At 27.7% G+C, this 22,331-nt stretch overlaps 2 protein-coding genes and 2 pseudogenes across 2 annotated transcripts; all 4 read right to left on the minus strand.

Annotated features, from left to right (window-relative positions):
• The window catches only part of LOC149061806 (uncharacterized), a 340,578-nt pseudogene that overhangs the window by 10,864 nt on the left and 307,383 nt on the right, over positions 1–22,331 (minus strand).
• Positions 4,043–7,069, minus strand: LOC149061808 (uncharacterized). The gene is made up of 6 exons (XM_089217017.1): positions 6,641–7,069; positions 5,703–5,986; positions 5,102–5,233; positions 4,950–5,033; positions 4,790–4,882; positions 4,043–4,713 (listed from the first exon to the last, which is right to left on the minus strand). Exons 1-6 carry the CDS (start codon positions 6,760–6,762, stop codon positions 4,430–4,432), a joined length of 999 nt encoding a protein of 332 aa, XP_089073143.1. The 5' UTR covers positions 6,763–7,069; the 3' UTR covers positions 4,043–4,429.
• Positions 7,770–10,673, minus strand: LOC149061809 (uncharacterized; annotated as a pseudogene).
• LOC149061810 (E3 SUMO-protein ligase ZBED1-like) lies at positions 17,742–20,729 on the minus strand. The gene is made up of 4 exons (XM_089221103.1): positions 20,590–20,729; positions 18,710–19,410; positions 18,112–18,660; positions 17,742–18,031 (listed from the first exon to the last, which is right to left on the minus strand). Exons 1-4 carry the CDS (start codon positions 20,643–20,645, stop codon positions 17,742–17,744), a joined length of 1,596 nt encoding a protein of 531 aa, XP_089077229.1. The 5' UTR covers positions 20,646–20,729.

The raw sequence follows: 22,331 nt of genomic DNA on the forward strand, positions 1-22,331 counted from the left end.
AACAATTTATTTATTGTAATGGTGCTTTCATTATTTATTACATAAACTATTAGTACTTGGCTATACATTTTTTAGACTGAATCTTCCGGCCAAGTAAACCAAAATTGGATCAATTTGAGTTAAAATAATTCATATTATAAATTAATATAAATAACCAATTTTTATTAAATTTGAATTAATTATTTATACATACATTTTATTCATTAAACTATTTACTTAGATTCCACCTTATATCACACATTTTATTACATTTATATATTTTTTTTTTTTTTTACTTAGCGTTTTTTTACACGGAGTTGACGTAGTGTTTTTGTTGAGATATCATTAGTTTTTATTAGGGTCAAGATATTTTTTATTTTTTTTTCCCATTATTATGATGTAATGTCTTATTTATAATTTTTTTAAGATGTTTAAATATATCGTTCTGTACAAAAGTACATTTTGTTTCCTATACTTCAGCACCCATTTTAATACTCTATCTGCAGTACACCTACCTTGAACCAGGGGCATTTTTAATTTACCAATTGATCTATTGGTACATTTTTCAATATTTAATAAAATGGAAATAACTGTTTGGATTTTGGATTCTTTCTTTTTAGTGGTACTTCATGTACCGTGTTAATACTGCACTGTTTAATAGTAGTACTATTATAACTTTCAACTACGATTTTAGATTGAGTAGACTCCTGATATTTTTTTCCCTCATATCTCGCGCCTTTTGGAGTTAAGTTACCATTTTTAATGTAGACACAATTCGACACAAATATGAAGACAGTCACAATAAAGTATTATAATAAAGACTGTTATAATAATTATTATTATTATAACGACTATATATTATTTAACAATAAAATGCTCAATGGAAAATGATAGATAGTCGATACGGTTAGGTTTGGTGATACCACGTGCATTGAATAATAATATTATGGACACGAGACAATAACGCCGACAACAAGCTCGTACGCAGGACGCGAGACGAAAGAACGAAAATCGAAATTACGAAAACTGAATGCACCGATACCGATAACTGATAAGCGATTGTGGACCATGTTCGCGTGTTAGTGTGTTGTATGTGTCTAGCGGTGGGGAGAAGCAATAGTAGTGGGAGACACACGCCGCCGTCACAAGAATCCCCTCACTCGTCCCGTCAACATGACGCGTTTAATACGGCAGCCGGCGGCGAAAGTAATATAAAATGATCACTTAAATATCCACAGTTTTTTGATCATAACTAAAATACTATTCAACCGATTCTATTTAAAATTATAAAAGCACGTAGCCTATGATTTTCTCGATCGATTGATATCTCATTCTAACTATTTGGTTCATTTATTAGACCTACAGCCTTTAATAAAGAATACCAAAATATTAACACGTATTAAATGGGAATGTTTAGGTTTCTGTATATATACACGGTCGAGTGCTTCGCCTTCCTTTTTTTTTTACTTAGCTCGCGACACTACCGTGTCGCTGGATTAATATTATTTCTATATTATCATATTATTTATGCATAATAATATACTTTGGAAGTTTAAACTATTCACGAATTATATATTTAAATTACACCAATATGACTAAACTCGTTATTCTTAGTTATTTAAAATCTAATTTCGTCAAAATTTGAACTTAAAATGCTTATAAAAAAAAATTATTTGTATTTATAATATTTTTCAACTGCAGCTATCGTAACAATATACTATCAAGAACCTTGATTAATTTTTTAAGCTTTTAGGCCCGGTATTACAATCATTGGTTATGTGTTGGTTACGATTTAACGCTCCGTTAGCTGTTCCGGCCTGTATTACAAACGTCCGTAAGGCAAAAAAGGGTTGATTATGTTTCTGTTAACTTATCGACCGATGCCGGGCGGTTAAACATAATACTACATTCCGTTAGAGCTTTTGATTGGTGATTGGATTTTTGTTTTTTGGTTTATCAATATTTTTACGTTATCAATTTGATAATTTGTATTCCTGTAAATTGTAATTTGTATTTACTTCAGCTGTCTTCCTGTTCCTACTCACATCTTGTTCTTTACTCTTATTAGATATTTTGAATATTTTTATCGTATAAAATTATAAGTTTATTGTATTTTATTTATTCACTTTCATGGATCATTTGGATTATGATGAAGTCGTCAATGATAATTATGAAAGTGATACAGATACCAGTTTATTTGAACTTGCTTGTATAGTAGGTTTCCCTCGACAGGCAAAAACTATTCGTGATCGACCAGATCATTTTCAGGTTTGGAGGGATAACGAATTTTTACAAAGATTTCGTTTGACAAAAACTACCGTGAAGTTTATCCTTGATGTCATAGAGACAAAGATTGCATCACCTACTGATAGGTTTGTATATTTTTCAAGGATCGAAACTGTAAAGGTGGGCAGTTAATGTATTTTGTTTTCAACTTAATAACTTATTCAGTAAAAATTGTTTTTGTCTAAACTTAACTTTTGAATTTTTATAGTTAATTATCATTATCGTGTAATGAAGTTAATTTGTATTTAAACAAAACTAATTCTTTTGATTTTAACCATTACACTACTTTTGTATAATATTCATATTATTTATTGTGCAGTAATAACTTAAATTATTAATTTTTAATCATGTATAGACTGTAGATTATAGATGTTGCCGATTAGTTTCTGGTCACAATGTACTATAATAACAATTTAATGGTTTATTTTTGCACATTGTTAAATATTTTTGATTAATGTTTGTGTGAATAAAAAACACTATTGCAATTTATGGTTTATACGAATATTCAGACTTGAAAAAAAATTAACTTGTCACAGTTAATTATATTCACTAACTTGCCTACCTTTGTTGAAATCCTTTCAACATTTTACAGTTTCGGTTTTGAGAATGATTTTCTAAATTTTCTGGTTTTGAGATCGATGTCTTAAATTCTTAGGTTCAGGTTATAGGGTTTTAAAGCTTTTGGTTTTGGTTGAACCTAACCTATTTGTTAATAAATGAAAAAACGAGATTTTTTAGAAAACCAGTTTAACCAATTTGATTCCTATTTTTTTTGATTATTATTAACAATTAATATGCATGATTTAAAATGATTGGAAATATATTTAATGAATTTGTAGAAATAATGCAGTGACACCTGGTCAAAAACTATTAGTGACGTTACGGTACTATGCCACTGGATCATTTATAGCTGCTTGTGGTGATTTTGCTGGTATACACAAAACAACTGCTGGAAAAATAATAAAGGTTGTATCAGAAGCAATAGCCGAACTTCGACCAGAGTTTATATATTTTCCTTCGAATGATTCAGAAATACAAAAGGTTCGACAAGATTTCTATAATATAGCTAAATTTCCATCATGTGTTGGAGCCATAGACTGTACACACATTAAAATTAGATCTCCTGGTGGAAATGATGCTGAAATATTTCGCAACAGAAAGCAATTTTTCTCTATAAATGTTCAAACAATATGTGATGCCCAGCTACGTATACAAGATATTGTTGTAAGATGGCCTGGAAGTACACATGATGCAAATATTTTTCGGAATTCCACTATTAAGAACCGATTTGAAGATGGAGAATTTAACGATTGCGTTTTAGTTGCTGACAGTGGTTATGCTGTCCAACGTTATGTTATTACACCTCTTTTAAATCCACTTACACATGTCGAAACTCTATTCAATGAATCACAAATACGTACACGAAATCCTGTAGAACGCTCATATGGTGTCTGGAAACGTAGATTTCCGATTTTAAGTCTCGGTATAAATATAAAAAATTTAAACACAGTTCAAGCAATTATAGTGGCAACAGCAGTTCTTCATAACATTGCTAGACAGTTTGGCGATAATGAACCTAAGATATCAAACGAATTGGAGCATTCAATTAATCTGACGTTAATTGATCCGCAACTAGGTAATGCCAATGAAGGGGGAAATAGATCAGTACATAGAAAAAGATTTTTAAACTACTTTTCTACTATGGAATGAAAATAAAATAAATATATACAAAATTAATTAATAATAGTAATAAGTTAAGTAAATATAAAGAGAACGATTGTTTTTATAAAATGTATTATAATTATAAATATATAAATAAATAATTACTACAAAATATATCATAACAAAAAAGTATTCAAACTATTATAAATTTAAAAAAATTAGAGGCTAAACTAATGTTCAGTCTTTAGCTAAGTATTAACATATAATTATAAAACAATGTACTTAATAACAATATAGAACATAACAAAAAAGTATTCAAACTATTATAAATTTAAAAATTAGAAGCTAAACTAATGTTCAGTCTTTACTCTTTAGCTTAAGTATTATTAACATGTAATTATAAAACGATGTACCTAATAACAATATATAACATTAACATAACAAAAAAGTATTCAAACTATTATAAATAAAAAAAAAATAATAGAATTTCATTGCAACCTAATTATGTCAAAGCATCTTTCAATAAAACAGTCTTCTGTATTTTTAACAACTCTGTTTCTGCCTGAAACTTTGCCATTTTAGCAGCATGTTCTTCTGCTGAAAATTTTATACGATTTTCAACTTCTTTATTTAGCAAATCTTCTCTTAGCAATTTCTTCTTCCAAGATTCTTGATGAAATTCCAATTGATATTTTTCAAATTCACTACGCTGGTTTGTTAAAGTCACCTTATCCTTAGCCCATAATGTCAATTTGTCTTGTAATTGTTTACGTTTTTTGGTGTGACCTATAGATATTACAATCAATTACATTAAGAAAGTACATTGAATTCAAATTACTAGTATAGTAATACAATAACAAACCTTCATTATTAGTAATCTCATTTTGAGTGGTTGCACATAAAGCATTTGCTTTGGGTTGCTTCAACATTGAAGGTGTATACTTAGCCCAAGATACTAAAAAAAACATGGGAAAATCAAAAATTTAATTAAGATATCATTAAAATCATATACTTAGTAGTACCAGATGCTGCAGATAAATTATTATCATCAATCAAACTTTGATTTTCAGTTTTACTGCCCATACACTTATCTGTATCTCGGTCCTCTAAAGTTTAATTTGTTATAATTAATATATGATTAAAATATTATACTAATGAAATAAAAATAATATACCATTTTCAGTGTAATACTCTTGGTAATAGTCTTCCGGGCCTACTACTAGGACATCTGACTCTGCCATATTAATAGTTTTTTCTATCGGGACATCTTCAAGTTCTTCTATTCCTACCATATTACAACTTCCAACTAAAAAAATCAAATCTTCATCAATTCATTTATTACAAAAAGGATGGTGTTTTAACACATAAAACAAAAAAATGTATTTATATACTGTGTAAAAACTGTATCTTGTTCTTTCTTGTTAATTAATTGTTAATACTTTAATTAATTAATTTGTTTTAAGCAAAATTGTTGATACTAAATAATACCAACATACAAACATGATTTTAACTCAACCTAGATACCTATTACTTTAAAAATCAAATGAAAAAAACTTACTAATAATTAGTAATTACGATAAATTCTTTTACTAGTGAAGTAATGGAGTTAATTAATTTAAAAAGGTCAAGAAAAACATCTCTTTCCCTAGTTATTACTAGTTACTATCATAGGCAGTCCCAACATTTTACTTCAGATGCAGCACATTTAATTTACTTAATACATTATACTTTAACACCCTTAGGACTGCCTATGATTTCTACCCTATACTACTAACCTATATCACTACACCAACTTTTATCTTGAATGAATCCAGTGCCTCGTCTACCAATTTGAGATAAAATTCTCTCATCAATTGCAGTCATTTCAACAATTTTTGAAGCTCCACCACCTGTACTACTCAATGAAGCTTTATTAGAACTTTGTTTCTTCTGAGCTCTTCTCATCATATTCTCAAATTTGCATTTCAGAACAGTGGATGGTCTGAAGCACTCAGTAGATCCAGATACTGCATTATTATTAAATTCATTTTCTATTATTTTCCAATATTCTTTCTTCTTCCTGTGGATTGTGCAGGACAAGAACAATTTTTTTATTTTAATGTGATCTACATAGGTGTGCGCACAGGGGGGGCATGCCCCCCCTGCGGCCTCTGGCTTTTTCTTTAATAAATGCATATATATCTGTACTATATTAGATAGTGAACATTTTTACATTTGACATGAAAAAAGTGAAGCCAGTTTTAAATAGTGTAAATATCATCTGTATTAAAATTATTTATCAATCAGTTATCATCGATCAAATGATTTATGTTACCTACTGATTTATACTGATATATGTTACTTTACTGTATTTTTCATTTACAACAATTAGCCCATTGGGTTACAAGTTATTATTTACATCAACATATTTAAATGTGGATTTAGGGGCACCTTGTTTAGAACTAACAAGTACCACGTTTAATGTTTATAAAAATAAGGATACACCACTACCATAGGCCAGGGGGGATATAATTTGAGAGACATATTGATCTATAATTAATCTATAACATTTAGTAATACTAATAGTCATAAGTACAAGAATCTTTTGTTGAGACCTTTTAAAGGGCCTCTCCTGCGGACAAAGTCTGCGCACGCCTATGGTGATCTATATCTGTATTCTATTATGTAATTTGGTATATACTAGGTATTATGATTTATTATCCAAAGTACTTACAAGTTGTTGGAATGATCAGTTACTTTGCATTGAACAATTGACCAATATTTAATTACTAATGTTACGAGCAGTTCCTCTTCTTGAAGGGTAAAGTTTTTACTTTTCAACCTTTTATCCTCCATTTCAATTTAAAAAAAAACAATTGTATATAATTATTATAATTTAACAGTTAACTAATGAGCACGATTTAAGATCGTAAAATATAGATAGTTAAATCGTGCTAATAAGTAATAAGTAATAGACAATTTACTATTTAGTAAATTAACACTGATTACTGATAGACATTAGACAATCAGAATTTTAACAATTTTCGCGCTGCTTATCAACTTAGTGGTTTTATCACTTAAAACTTTACGTTATCAGTTGGTTATGTAATATAACATTTACGGAAGATTGTAATACTATAATCAGTTTAACGGATCGTAAATGTTTTAACAGACCGTCACGTTACCGAAGACGTAACCGATGATTGTAATACCGGGCCTTAGACCCATTAAATAAAATTGTATTAATTAATAGTGTTTGTTAATCAAAATGTTTAACTACATAAATTTATTTTGAACAAAATTAAATCTATAAACTCTATTTATATATTATAAATACGCGAACGACGTTAACCTTATCAATTTCAATTTAATAATTATCATCATTTTGTATCCTCTTTCATAATCACCTATATAAGAATAAATCAATTTTGATATAAGTATTTTTTTCAAATATTATATGATATAGGTTAATAATAACTTGTTGGGGCATAAAAATAGCACTATAAAAAGTAGGCAATGATAATTTTGTAATTAATTGCACATTGCAGTAATAAGAAAACAATTTAATTGATTATTAACACAACAAATTTATATATTTTTTCTATTTTATTCTCTGCCTCAATTCATAAGCAAACATAAACAACCTTAAACTTAAAATAAAAAATATATAGGTAACTGAATACATAATCATTAAATTTACATCATTCAGCATTTAAGTTTTAAATTAAATTAACAAATATTTTACATGCTTTAGAAGTAATATTCTCCATCTTATTTTTCAGAAATCTAACACTTATAACCTAATATTAAAAGTACAAAATATACTTATCCTAATAAATAATCTTTACATTTACAATAGGTATTTAACATAGATGAACTAAAGGTAAGACAATATATGACTGATTTTTGTATGGGAAATATATATATTTTAAGCAAATTTCTGAAACTAGCCACATTTTTAAGATGGATAAATGTTGAACAACATAAATTCCAAGTGATGAGCTATTACACGGCACTGAATAGTAATCTTATTGTGATATAAATTTTTTACCAATGACAACTTCAGTTTTTAGTGACTTTGAATAAGCAAAGTTGTGCACCATTATAATATCACCATTTTTTGACCCACAGCAATTATCAGGTTTTGTTATTCTTAATTGAAAGTGTTGAAACATATGAATCTTGTATTGTGGTCCACAACAATTTGCAAGAAGAGGACCATCACCGTGAATATTTGGTATTTTTGATAATGATGATTGCCGAGGAGTTTCAAAATAGTTTTCCAATAAAAAACATTCACCTAATCGATTACAAATTTGTTCAGCTGGTTTATTATATCCTCGCACCATTGATTTAATTTTTTGCAAATAATTTTCAAATTGAAATGCAGATATTGTTTCTAAAGTAAAATTTGATGTTATTCCTGAATAGTAATCAGAGTCATCTACTATATGAATTAAACCGTGGAAATTATGAGTGATAAAGTCTTTACTATACAGATGAATAAAGTCTTCAACAAAATACCGTAGTAATGATCTGGCATAATTACACATCCACTATCTTTACACATTTTAGGTGACAATAATATAGTCACTGCAAAATTAAGAGTTGAAAAGTTCTCATATTTTTTACTAGTAAAAACAGATTTTAAGACAACTGGTCCTAAATATAGCAAAAATGTTCGAAATTCAGTAGCTTTCCAACGAAGTAAATTTTCAGTTCTCTTGGCTTCCTATTAATTTCAATAGGTACACATGAACGATATTCAACTAATAATGATGATAATCTAAGACAGAGTTGGCTAGACAATTTGTGAGAAACATTTACTGTACTCAATGTTAAAATTATAGTACGAGTTACTCCTAAATAAACAAGGTGCATTATATCTAAAACAAACGAGTTGTTAAAATGCAGTCCTGGGAATTTTGTAAGTAACGTTTCAGTTTTTCTAAATTCTGTATCTGACCAATTATGAAAATCTTCATTTGTTCTTAGTACACAATCAAGATCTGTAAATACTCTACGATTTTTACTCGATTCATCTTTAACAACACACCTTGTACATGAGTTATACCCACTAAAAGACTTTATACCAAGAATGTCTGCCTTTGCAGGGGCATCACAACAGAAAGCAACAACTTTTACTGGAATTATTTTTCTACTTTGATGTAAAATACCATTCTCTGATAAATAATTGACTTCATTAACAAATTCTTCTAGGTAACAATCGATATCATGAAGTTTACCTTTACCAAACTATAAACCAATTGGGAACACATTATTTTGTAGTTAATTTATATCTGATAATATCCCAAATAAAATTGGTATCACTTGTATGTTTGAACTTTTAAAAATTGGAATACCATCTTTAGTGATTATTAGTTTGAAACTATGAATTAAATCTTGAAAAGTTCCAGAAATAATTCTTTTAAGTTGTTTTTCAAGTCCTATATGGATATATTTTCCAGGAAAAACTATTTTTGAACAAAATTTAGTCTTGGATGTTTTCAATAATGTCCTAGAATCACTTGGTAAAGCAGAGGTTAAAGCAGGACTCTTTGAATTTCAGAATCATCAACAAGGAGGGGGGAATAGTTCACTTTGGGAACTCCTGGCCTATAGCCTATAACGTACCTTTTTCACCACATAAAAGTGTGTGGTTTTACCAATCCCCTCCTCTTCACTACTTTCTCAATATATAATAACTTTATATATTTAGGCGAGAGCTGCGTCAGGACTCAGGATTACACCATACTACGAATGATCACAATTCATTTTAACTGCAGTGTTCGTCCAATATTATTGTTACTCTTCTAGTCTTCTACCAGATAAATCGAACTATCTACTATATCCTACACGGACATTATACCTCTAATAAGGTATGTTATACTTATATACTATCAACAGACTACTTATTGGTCTTATTGTTAGGTAATTTTAATGGTAAAATTTAATATTAAATTAATCAAGATACATATTGAATAAATATTTTTATTTATTGAGTTATATAGTTAAATATCTTATATTGTTGTATGTAAATATTTTTCACAAACAAAACATATAATATATTTATTTAGAAATAAAGATTTACATTCAATTAGTATGTACTTATGTAAATTCTGATGGAAAATTACATTTAAATTAGTTTTCAATTTTTAAATAACGTTAAATAATTTTTTGTGAAGTCTAACCTAACCTAACTTAAAATGAATAGAATGCAGTAGAAATATATTTCTTATATTCGTCGAATAAATTAACCTACCAACGGCCTAAAAATTATACAAGTATGAATAATAGGTACCTATCAACATAGGCTTTCATATATTGATATTTAACATGATATTTTTTGTTACTTACCTATTAGTTGGTTTATTCTTAATTTAAAAAAAACTAGGTTTCAACAATTTAAATTGATATAACAAAAATCGTTCGATAATTTCATAAAAATTGCATAAGATATGTTATATTTGTGTGATAAAAAAATATTATTTTTAGTATTTAATTTATCAATAATATTAATTTACAAATGATTTAACAATAATCAAGATCAAAAACGTATTAATTTTATTCTGCAGGTTTTTAACATATTATAGTCACATCGTATAATGTTGTGTATTATTTCAGAAAATCATGAAGTTCAATTTGATTATTTTGGTACTGAGCTTGTGCATTGACTTAATTCTTGGATCTATCGCTAATAATAGTTCGTACTGGGAAGTTCCGTTCAGGTTTTGTGGATCAAATCTCGCAGTTGAGCTCTCAATCATCTGCAAAGGCCGCTACAACGAAGATCCACATGAATATAATTTTCTATAGTACCTTATTCTTAATTATAATAGTATCGTCTATTGGTCGAAATTAACCTATAAAGTTTATATTAATTGTAAATTCAACGAACTCTAGAATACAAAATTAGATACCTATCACACACACACACAGTTAATTATCGGGGTTTGTGTTTCTTCTCATTTTTTATAAGTATGAAAAAATAAAACGAAAATTTCATAATTTAGTTAGATCATTTAAAATCTTTCTCAAAGACTGCGATGCCCCCCTCCCCCGCGGTTAAGGTTTCTAGCCAAAGGAGTCATGATGGTGGTATAAGTCATATCGATGATATCGATTATTTCAATCCAATTCACTATCGAACAAATAGCGAGCGAATTAAATAATATCGTAAAACTAAGAATATAATAAATATAATACATTTTGTTTTCAAAATCTATCGATTAATCGAAGTAATCGATTATTTTGACACTATCGACTATCGAGTGTAACGAATGACTATCGCGCAGGCCTAGAGACATTTTGATTTATCATTATGGTCATAGTGTGCTGATGAAGATTTGACGAAATAAACGTTATGTTTTCTCGTAATGCTCTAATATAATACATTAAGAACTAAAAAGCAAACTTTTTTTTTAAGATTTAAAAAAAGATCTTATGAGGAGACCAGACTCGCATATCCCCTTTTTTATATGCAGATTATAATATGTTTGAAAACATTTTAGGGGTTCTAATCTTCCCTTTCCTTGATACTCCTTGTATATTTTAGTTTGTAATTAAAACAATTTAAAATTGAATAAAATGTAAAAGAAATATGGTAAATGGTAATCTGATGATCATGTTAACTTATTTTAAGCATATTCTTTTTAGTTAGATTTATTGAAAAATGTTTGTCTTTGCTAATGATTTACCTTTGTTTTCAGGTACTCACTCGTTCAAATCTAAAAGGGCTATCGCTAATGAGTGTTGTAAAATAACTCCGTGCAGCAGGAAATATTTGAAAGATCATTATTGCCTTCCTGAATCGAAATGGTATGTAATAACATAAATAAGATATCTAAAATTGTAAACTTAAATTAATCATTCAACAAAATTTATATAAAAATAAACTTACGATAAATTCATAAACAATAAGTTACAAACTTAATAATAAAAAAATATGTTCTAACTTAATTTAATAGAAATGTATCTATATAAGATTCTACTACATTTCAAATTACTTAGGTATGTAATTTTTTCAGTAACTAATTAATATGTATAAATTCCAGGCCTACAACTACAACTTTAACTTCAACTTCTACTTCAACTACAACTAGGTACAACTCCAAAACCAAAACCGGGATTCACGTTTAAAATCCGAAAAACGGATTACACTAATATTTTATTTTATTATTTTGATCTACGTAAGTACCTACATACTTTAAATCGGAGTGTCCGAATTGGTTCCCGGGTTCTTTCAAAGGGTATATCCGAATTAGTTCCCGAGTTGTTAAAATTTTGGCTTAATAAATAATATATAACAAACATTTAAAAAAAATTAAAATCTTAATTTAAAAATATAAAATAAATACCTAATAATAAATATAGGCGGTATATCGTTTTTTTTTTCAATTCGTTTATTTTCTTTATAGTTATTATTTTCTATTATTGAGGTAAAAACTTATAACAAACATTAAAAAAAAATTTAAATCTACTGATTTCGTTATTTTTATATGTTCGGATGTGCAGAATAAAAGCAACTGTTGAATTTTCTGTGAAATGATTCACAGCAATTAGTAGTTCGTTCTATACTACTGGTATATTCAGCCCACATTGTTGGTGGAAGTGAGTTATCTTTTTCAATATAATTTTTAAAATATAATCGAAGAATTCATCAATTTTTTCATTCAAAATATTAATTATAATATTAAATATTTCATTTATATTATATTGTATTTTGCTTTTTCGTAAGTCTGTATCGGGAACCAATTCGGATGCAGCCTTAAAGGGCTCATGAGTGGCTTGTAAGGGTCTTGGAGTGCATTTGAATTCGTTGGAATTTGTTGAAATAGAACTAGATACTTAGACGTTATTGTGATTTCTTACAAAACTATTTATAAACAGTTCAATATAGTTTATTTTTAATAGTAAAAATAATTTAATTTTTGAAAATGACAATATTCTTATATCTTGACACTTCTTGTCCTAGAATTTAGGACACCTAACTACATTTTTACTTGTTCCATTTTAACTCAAATACCATTAAGTATGCTCTCGGATTCAACAAAATAAATTTTGACCTTTTTCGTTCAAATTCAAGTTTAGTTATGATACATTGAGTATATAGTTAGAATGAAAAATTTAGCTTATAAATATAAAACTCAAAACATACCTTCTAATGTTGTGTAAATATAATGCTGCCCTACTGCACTTAAAGCTTCTTGTACTGGAGGGATTTAGATGCTTATAATTAATAACCTTAATAAAAATATAGTGTGGTGGAATTGATGATATCACATTTTTTCACACAAATAGGTTGAAATAAATTATATACAAATGGCTTTAAGCGAGTATCATCGTATCGACATCTAATGTTCCATAATTTCAATATTACCCATCCAATGTATATAATCATAGCAATAAATACACTTAAATAGTATCCAAATCCACAAACTAAAAGTTGATTTAATAATTTGTTTCAATTTTTCAGTGATGCAAGTATTGGAATATCTTCAATTGGATAAGTAACCAGTACACCAAGCAACTATCAACATTATATTGCAGCTTCAAAAATATATTTCAATCTTTTGTTATAATTAAATTATTAATATGATCCACTATCAATATATGGACTATCTATAGATATCCCAACATTTTATTTTTCAATTTTAAACATCATATTGCAATTTAATTTATAGTGAAAAATAAAATAATAATAATATAATATGTATCAAATACTTAAATTAGTATGTATAAGAAAGTAAATGTAGATTTAACAATTATAAATTAGTTTTTATTACCCAACTCAAATAATAATATAAGATTTATATTTTTATACATGATTTTCTGACTTATTATTTTTTATTTGTTTTGTTTATCATACACTAGTAATTTACATTCGATGTAAATGTTTGAGTTAGAATAATAATAATTATTAAAGAACAAAGAACTAAAATTGTACCACAAAATGTAATTTTAAGATATCATAATATGTATGATTGATTATTATTTTAATATAATATAAAGAAAATAATTTATTCATTGGTTGGTTTAGGAAGCAATTTTACCATATTAGGTTGGTTAAATAAGATAATTTGAATAAAGCAAATTGAATTATGATTTTTAAACAACATTTTACTATCTTATGACGTATATAAAACTAAACTAGAATATTTCAATATAAAACATTATATTTATATATATCTGTTTATACAAGCGACACTCTTCGCCGGTCTAAAGTTATGACTTAAGAGTCAAACATTTTGAATATTTTGTAACTTCATACCTTGCTGGTGTGTTTAAATATTGAACATCACGGAAATGAACGTTTTGGGTGGCCTACAATAATGTGTCTAGGGTGTTGAGTGTTTCAACTTCTTTACTTTTTATACTTTACATATGTACATCCTATGTAATGTGCTAACATACCATAAAATGGCATTTGATGTGGTCATACCTTGTGATTTCTATTATAATAATATTATTTTAAATCTTAGTTAACGATACCTTGGCTCATCAAGACACCACCAAATTTTAATCCTAGAATTTATATGATAAAACTGATAACCAATATGATAATGATTAATGACGTTACTTGTGGGTGTAGCATACTCTTAAATCATAGCTCAAACAATACATTTAAAAAGTCTACATTCCTTCAATAGATTAGTTGTTTATTTATACTATAGTGGACTCCCTTTAATCAATTATCAGTCTCAATAGAGAATTGATTTTGTGTACCTAGTAATTATTGGTTACTATTTAGCACTACCTATATGTATTTCACAGTTTTTTTGTTTTTTTAAGTGTCCAGAATTTTTATTTATCGGTTACTGACTACTGAAGGCTGTTTTAACAAATTTTTAATTGCAGTAACTTTCATGGACAAGGTATAGAAATAATTTTTTCATTTTCTTAAACTTTCAGGGTTGGGAGGGAAGGTTACAACACCACCATGTCTATGACACTGGTATCTTAATTATTATGTTACATATAACAATTTAGTGAAAAATTAACGACCTCAATTTTTTTTTATCGGATATTTGAGAAAGGTTTTTGAAATTTACGATGGGAATTTTTATTCATAAATAGCTTACAGATTATAATAATATTATAGCAATAAAATAAATTAATATTTATTGCCATTTACTCAGGTAGATGAGCAGTATTGAATTTTATCAAGATGAATATTTCACTATCTATTATTTAAGAATACAAAAACAAGGATAATTTTTATCACCTAACTCTTAATACTTTTAAACATTTTAAGTTTTATTCACAATTTAATGTCATTGAAATAAGAAATATATTTTTTTATCACTATATTTTTTCAAAGTTTTTTAATATTATTTAACTTTTTGTTTTTTTTTAAATTATTGAATGTGTAATAATGCGGTTATAAACTGATTCGTATGTATTGCTATGTACTGACGTCCCGCTGAGACATCTAAACACGCATATACACATAGATATGTATAAGTGACCCTGGGGCGTATGATTTCGCCAACCAATTATATTGTGTAGGACCTCAATAGTTATATCGAAGGCCAAACTTCTAGCCTTTCCAAAATATTACCATAATTGGAATTAAATATACGAAATATTAAATATGAAATCGTAGTCTTGGCAGGCGTATTTAGAGATATGATTATTGTCGTCGGGTTATGGAGATTACGTGTCGCGAATAACCAGGATGTGGCCGACCGGTCGCATGGGCGTGGGAAGCTACGATATTAAAATAATACACGCGTACGCTTTTGCACGACTCGGCCATGGACACATACGTATCTTATCGATAGGAGAGGAAATGCAGAGAGTAGGACTATCTGGACTATATAGGAGAGCCCCGATTAGACCCAATTCAGACGTGAGCCACCAGAGTCAGAACAAGCATCTTCACGCCAGACACCAGTCCAATTTAATTGTTTGGACTTAGAATATTTTACAACCAAATCATTTTGTGCAGTAAAAGTGTTCCATTTACATAGTAATCAAATAAATATCTAATAAATTAATCACAAATTAAGTTGTTATACTTATTACACCCAATCCATCTACCTCAACACCAGTCGTTTGTCCTCCTGTATGCTGGGACGCTACAGTATAATCTTTGAATATTAAATAAAATGTATTCTAGATATTTCCGAAAAATAAAAATTTCATATTGTACCTACCTTATTACGATAAAATTAATATGAGTACAGCATAGTAGGGTATACCGATTTCTGGTATTGTTGTGTTACAATGATGGATTGAATCCAAAATCGTCCTTTACGAAATATTTCCATTTGATACACGTCAGCTTACCCCCCCCCCCCCCCCAATGGCTATAATTAATGGCTTCGGAACTCTGGGAAAGAAACAGTCAACCATAAACATAATACGAGTATACTGCATTACTACAGTGTTTACATTGAAATTTTATTTTAAAGTGTTAATTATTAATTGTACTATACCAAGTGTAAACATATCAAGAATGTGGTAATACTTTATACATTTATATAATAATAAAATAAATAAAATTATATCGTGATTATATTTATACTTAGCTACTAGAGCCCAACAATGATTGTCATATAGAGGTGATGAATAATATGAAGAAATTGTACTAAATTCCAATCAAATTGAATTAATTGTATCCAATTTAGAGTAAGTCAAAATTTGGAATTATCCATCATTTTTGCAAAAAAATAAAATTTATTCAATAAATAATTATCGTACAAATTGTACGAAGCTTTCGCCTAGTGCTGAACATTATTTTGACTAATCCGGATTACGGATTACAATTAATTAATCCGAATTTCGGATCAATCCGTTTTATCCGGATTGACGGATCCAATCCATCGATTCGGATTTCGGATTCAATCCAGCTTCATTGTTTTTGAGATAATCAGCTATTTTTTCATTATTATCAACCTAAATAATACGAATTACGATCTCAGATCTATTGAAAATCGACTCAATGTTATAAGACCCCTAATAGCAAATACACCAGGGTTCGAGTTTTTCACAATTTATTATTAGACATCTACCTATGCAGTAGGAGCTAGGATTTAGAAAATAACAATTTGGTATTTACTATTTTTATTAATAAAAAATTAAGTTTTTATGTGTGTGTATAATATAAATTAACCTGAATACAAAATAAGATAATTAAAAAAAATTATTATTGTATGTTCAGGTACTTTTAAGTTTAAAGTATATAGTATGTACTATGTACTATGTACACAATTCATATCTAACGCCACTGCGGTTTTGAAATAAAAAGTAAAGGTGTTTAAGTTTATTTTATTGAATTTTCTAATCAATTAATATTTTTTTCATTTTTCAATAGTTTTTTTTTAAAAAGTACATGTATGTCTCACCTTGTAATATAGATAATATGTAACATGGGTTTTTAATCAAAATTATTAGGAGGTCCCAAACCCAATTTCCAAGAGGTATCCTACAACTTGTGAAAAAATTTTAAAAAAAAATTGGCAATGAAATAAAAAAAACAAAACAAAATATAAGCAAAAGTTATATAAAGTATGTTGTATGTACACCAAGACTAAATTGTGATACCAAGTTAAGATTTAAAACTTTTAATCTATAAACATCAAAAATCCATATTGAAACCTTGTCCGCTGTCACGTTTGATAGAAGGTTGTGTATTTAGTGTATTCAAATAACTGTAGAAATTCAGACTAATGAGCAAATATATTGTTATACATTATACATAATACATTTAATATTTATTATTTATTACAACAGTCAACAAAACAACAACAAATAAAATAATATATAAATTATAATTTTGCATTATGTTAAAGAAATATAAGCCATTTTGCTGTTTCACCAGCTAAACAATTTCATTTTGAGGTAATAATATTTCCTGCAGTGGAAAAAGCTCGTTCTGATGGAGTAGATGTTGACGGAATACATAAATATTTATTAGCAAATTTCGAAATCATTGGATACTTTTTACTATTTTCAGTCCACCATGTTAATGGACATGCATTTTTATTGATACTATTTTCTTTTAGGTATTTTTCCAGCTCATTTTGTTGATTGACTTCACCATTATCATTTTGAGGAAATAAAATATCTAAAGCAGATACCATAGAGTTTGGCTGATTTATAGAATTATTAACTGAAGCATCTTCAGAATTTAATTTATGCATAATAAAATCTTTTAATGTAATTAAAATATCACTATTATCATCAAAACATTTTTATAACGTGGGTCTAAAAGTGAAGCAATATTTAAAAGAAATATAGAATCATTGTGCATTTCACTAAAAAATCTTAGTTTGAACTCTTGTGACAATGTTTCTTTTAATTTTTTAATTTTAGGTAGGTCAGATTCGTTGGGAGTCAAATAGTGTTGGGCAATGTTTTTTAAAATAGGATGTACAGTTGATATTTTTGGAGTTGTTGCAGATGATAAAACTTTAGTAACAAGATCAAAAGGCTTGAGCACTTTAACTAACTGCTCCAATAGCTCCCATTTACTTTCGCTGAGTTCCAGTAATATTGCTGTTGTTCTGGTTGTGGTATTACGATCATTTAAGACTATGCTTATACATTGTCGAGACTCAATAAGTCGTTCAACCATTGCATAAATCGAGTTCCATCTAGTTTTAACAGACTGAATTAATTTTTTTTCTGGCATTTTTAATTTTTTCTGTGCTACTTGAAATGCTTTGATTGCTACTGTTGAGTGTTTGAAATGTGAAACAATTGAAAATGCAGTAATTAGAATTTGTTTTATTTCATTTTCTTCCAAGCCTTTGTTGACACATAGGTAACTGCAATGAATGAGCAAAACATGTTCTACTTTTAATGTTTGGAGCCATTGCAGTAACGGCATTCTTAATATTTACCGCATTGTCATGCACAATACATATAGTTTTTGTATCAATTTCCCATTCTCTCATAATATTAACTAATTTGTCTTTTAAATTTATGCTGGTATGCCGCTCATCCGTTAATTCAGTTGTAATAATATGATTGACTATTTTCCAATTTTTAGTTATGCCATGTGCAGTAACTGATATGTAAGATTCCATAGCTTTACTGGTCCAACAGTCAGTAGTTAGTGCTATTGAGTCTATATTCTGTATTTCAGTGGTTACTTTATGCTTTTCTGTTTCATACAGTCCTTGAATCTTTCTTTTGATTGTAAACCGACTTGGTATTTCATAATTTGGTGATATCTTATTCATAAACTCAACAAATCCAACACCATCTACTGTTGAGAGTGGTAGCATATCTTTGGCTATAAATTTTACAAGACTGTCTGTTATTTGCTCTTGTCTTTTGAATGATACAGACGGTGAAAAGAACATCTCTGTTATCTTTGGCTGCATTAATAGTCCTATGTTTTCAGATTCTGATACTCCTGTTGTAGATGTTGATGGTGAACAGCTAACTTCAGTATTTATACTATTATTATCATAAGTATCAGCTGTCTCATTTGATGGGTTGGCGCTATTTTGCAGACCATCATCATTGTCATCGTCATCGTCTTCTAATAATCTAAAAACATAATTCAGTTTTAAATTTAAATGTATAATAAAATATTTTGTATTTTGTACTTAGAAACTCCAATGTAATATTTTAATATCTATTATTTGGATGAATGCAATATTAATATATTATAATGTAATAGGTAGTAGTTTAATTGCACATAAAGCAATAAATTCAAATTATAAGTTGATATGTGGAGGATGAATAATTACTCTAAATGTAGTCATTCCTGGTAAAGTCTACGTTCAATGAATATAAGAAAGAAAGATAATTTATTAAACAACATTTTTAGCAGCTTAATGTTTTGAGAAAGAAGGTATGTTATCTAAGCAAATATCAATAGATGATGGTCTATATAGAATGGCTGCTGTAGAATATAAAAAATTATGTTACTATTTTTGCCATTACTCAAATTGTGAAAGTTATTAATTTAACAAATTAATTTTAAAATCGATTTAATAATAATAATTATGAAATGTAAAGTATAAATTAAAACAACTATAAAGGTGAAAATGATTTACCTGAAAGAAGGATATACTTGATCTAGTGGGTATCAAGCTGAAGATAAAGCTGTTATTTTATTAAAAGATACAATTACTATGAGTAATTACTAACTATGTTTCACCTGTTTGTATTGATTGGAATAGTACATAATACATTTATTATAATGTAAATAATGGAGATCATGAAAAGGTAAATATGTTGACATGTTGTACTATACAAGTTGTAGTTTTATTGAATTCATAAAATATAATTTGTAATTGGTTGTCTGGATTAATTTATACAAAGTAAATAGTAATGGAAGTTTATGTCTAAATTATCCTCACAAGTTAATACATTTTGGCTCGCATTTTGGTGATAGCTTAAATGTATGAAAAAAAGAATAAATTCTGAAATCCAACTATTAATAAGTAACAAATTGAGTTCAAAAACTTAATACTGTACGTATGAATTTTCAACTACAAAATAATTTGCAAATATTCATGATTTTGATATATTATAATTTAATAGTAGTTTAAAATATATTAAATTATTATTATTAAGTTTATCATTAAATTTGAATGCATACAAATTACAAATTACAAAGTATAACTAATATTGTAACTTATATAATATGTTGAATACATTAAAATAATTAAATTTATGGGCCATATTGGTAATATCAATACACCCCAATAAAATAGTTACCTTTTTTTTGGTTTATCACGAGAAAGTCCATCACTTATATTGTGTTTGGTTCGCATGTGATTCCATAATGTGCCTGGTATAAAAGTATAAATACAAATTATTCACAATTACAAGTTGGTATTTAAAATAATACCTAATGGACAACTACTTAAACAAGAATAGTAAAACATTTTTTTTTAAAGTCATCTGCACACATGATCGATGATTTAACTTAATCAGTAAGAAGTTGCTTTTATTTAATATTTATAAAAAAAAAAAAAATTAATTGAGCAATTTTTCCAAAACAAATGTATTTTTTGTATTAGCCATTAGGTCATCAATTTATGTTATTTATATATAAGTTAAGAGTTTAAAAAAATTCAAAATTAATAATCTAAAAGCAATAAACAATAATTAATTTACTCAAAAATACGTGCAAATGGTATTTGGTAATTAATAATTATTAAATAAAAGTCATATATTATAGATATTTAAATTATTGTTTTAGATATCTAGATTAAAATCTTTTCATTTTTATTATACCTATTACATATTATTATGTTATCATAATTTACTTGTACTGCATGAAGTTTTGAATGCTTTTCCACAGACATTGCAAAATACTAAGTGCTTGTTGTGTTCTTCAATACCTTTGGTAAAACTTGTCCAAACTTGAGACATTTTTAAAAAAGGTAAAGGGTAAACGATATGTCGATACGTAATACGTACAAACACTACTAACTACTAAGTACTAACGTAATAAAAAATTACCGAGCTGTAACTTGTAAGGAGTAACTAGTAACTATCGAGTATCGAGTACAGACTACAACAAACTAAAGATTACAGAACAGAACAGTGAGTACTGAAAATAAATAACATTGCCTGTTATTAAATATTAATAAAAGGTACAATTTATATCTGATAATACTTTGTAGAACGTGACACAATATTTATTTATAGCACTTCTGAACAATAGAACAATAACATTACACACTTGATAATAGAAATAACCCATATAAAGAATTACAAGATTAAAGGTCTATTTACACATAACCGTTCCGTGTCCGTTCCGTATCCGTACTGTCCGTTCAGTATCAGTGCAAGTATATTTACACTTTACCGATTCGTATCCGTGATGTCCGTTCAGTATCAGACATCAGTGAAAATTATTATTAAGGCTTTTTCATACCAACTTACTTCATTATAGTACTTACTACTTACGTCTATACGAAGTACATGTTTGTACCAATATTACTTTTCATTTTGCAGTATTGTTATAATTAATATTAAATTAAAATTTATAAATCTAATTCATTTTCTTACCTATTTTAATAACTGTTTTATAATCAAATATTTGAGTGAAAATATGGCCGATAACTTTGATGACCTAGAAGATCTAGCCATACTTGCATTATTGCTAGACGAAGAAGAGAAAACAAGGAATAATACAAAAAAAAAAAGACTTTGGGTTCACGACGTATGGAAAAAAAGAAAAACAGAAGGAGAATTTGCCACTTTATTTAAAGAATTAGTTGATCATGAAACGAAATTTTTTGAATATTTTCGAATGCCACAATATATTTTCAACGTATTGTTGCATAAAATTGAAAATGATATTAAAAAACAAGACACTTTTTGGAGAGAGGCCATAACACCAAGAGAACGCCTGGCAGTTTGTTTAAGGTACGTGTACAATATTTTACTATGTATATGGTAATTTATTTTTGTAAATTTAATTAAGCTTTATAAATTTTAAATCCTTT

Source organism: Diuraphis noxia, unplaced genomic scaffold (assembly GCF_037042655.1).
Source record: "Diuraphis noxia isolate RWA-SAM2 unplaced genomic scaffold, SU_Dnox_SAM2 contig0001, whole genome shotgun sequence".
In the NCBI taxonomy this organism is placed as follows: Eukaryota; Metazoa; Arthropoda; class Insecta; order Hemiptera; family Aphididae; genus Diuraphis; species Diuraphis noxia.

Bases quoted from the DNA above. Each gene is read 5' to 3' on its own strand.
- LOC149061808 (XM_089217017.1), bottom strand. From the start codon at position 6,762: ATGGAGGATAAAAGGTTGAAAAGTAAAAACTTTACCCTTCAAGAAGAG. The intron at 5,034-5,101 runs GTATATTATTTT...ATTAAACTTTAG, and splicing joins AGAGTATTACACTGAAAATG to AGGACCGAGATACAGATAAG. The intron at 4,714-4,789 runs GTTTGTTATTGT...TAATATCTATAG, and splicing joins TGAGATTACTAATAATGAAG to GTCACACCAAAAAACGTAAA.
- LOC149061810 (XM_089221103.1), bottom strand. From the start codon at position 20,645: ATGCGAACCAAACACAATATAAGTGATGGACTTTCTCGTGATAAACCA. The intron at 18,661-18,709 runs GTAGAACATGTT...GTGTCAACAAAG, and splicing joins AATGGCTCCAAACATTAAAA to GCTTGGAAGAAAATGAAATA. The intron at 18,032-18,111 runs GTTATAAAAATG...TAAATTCTGAAG, and splicing joins TGCTTCACTTTTAGACCCAC to ATGCTTCAGTTAATAATTCT.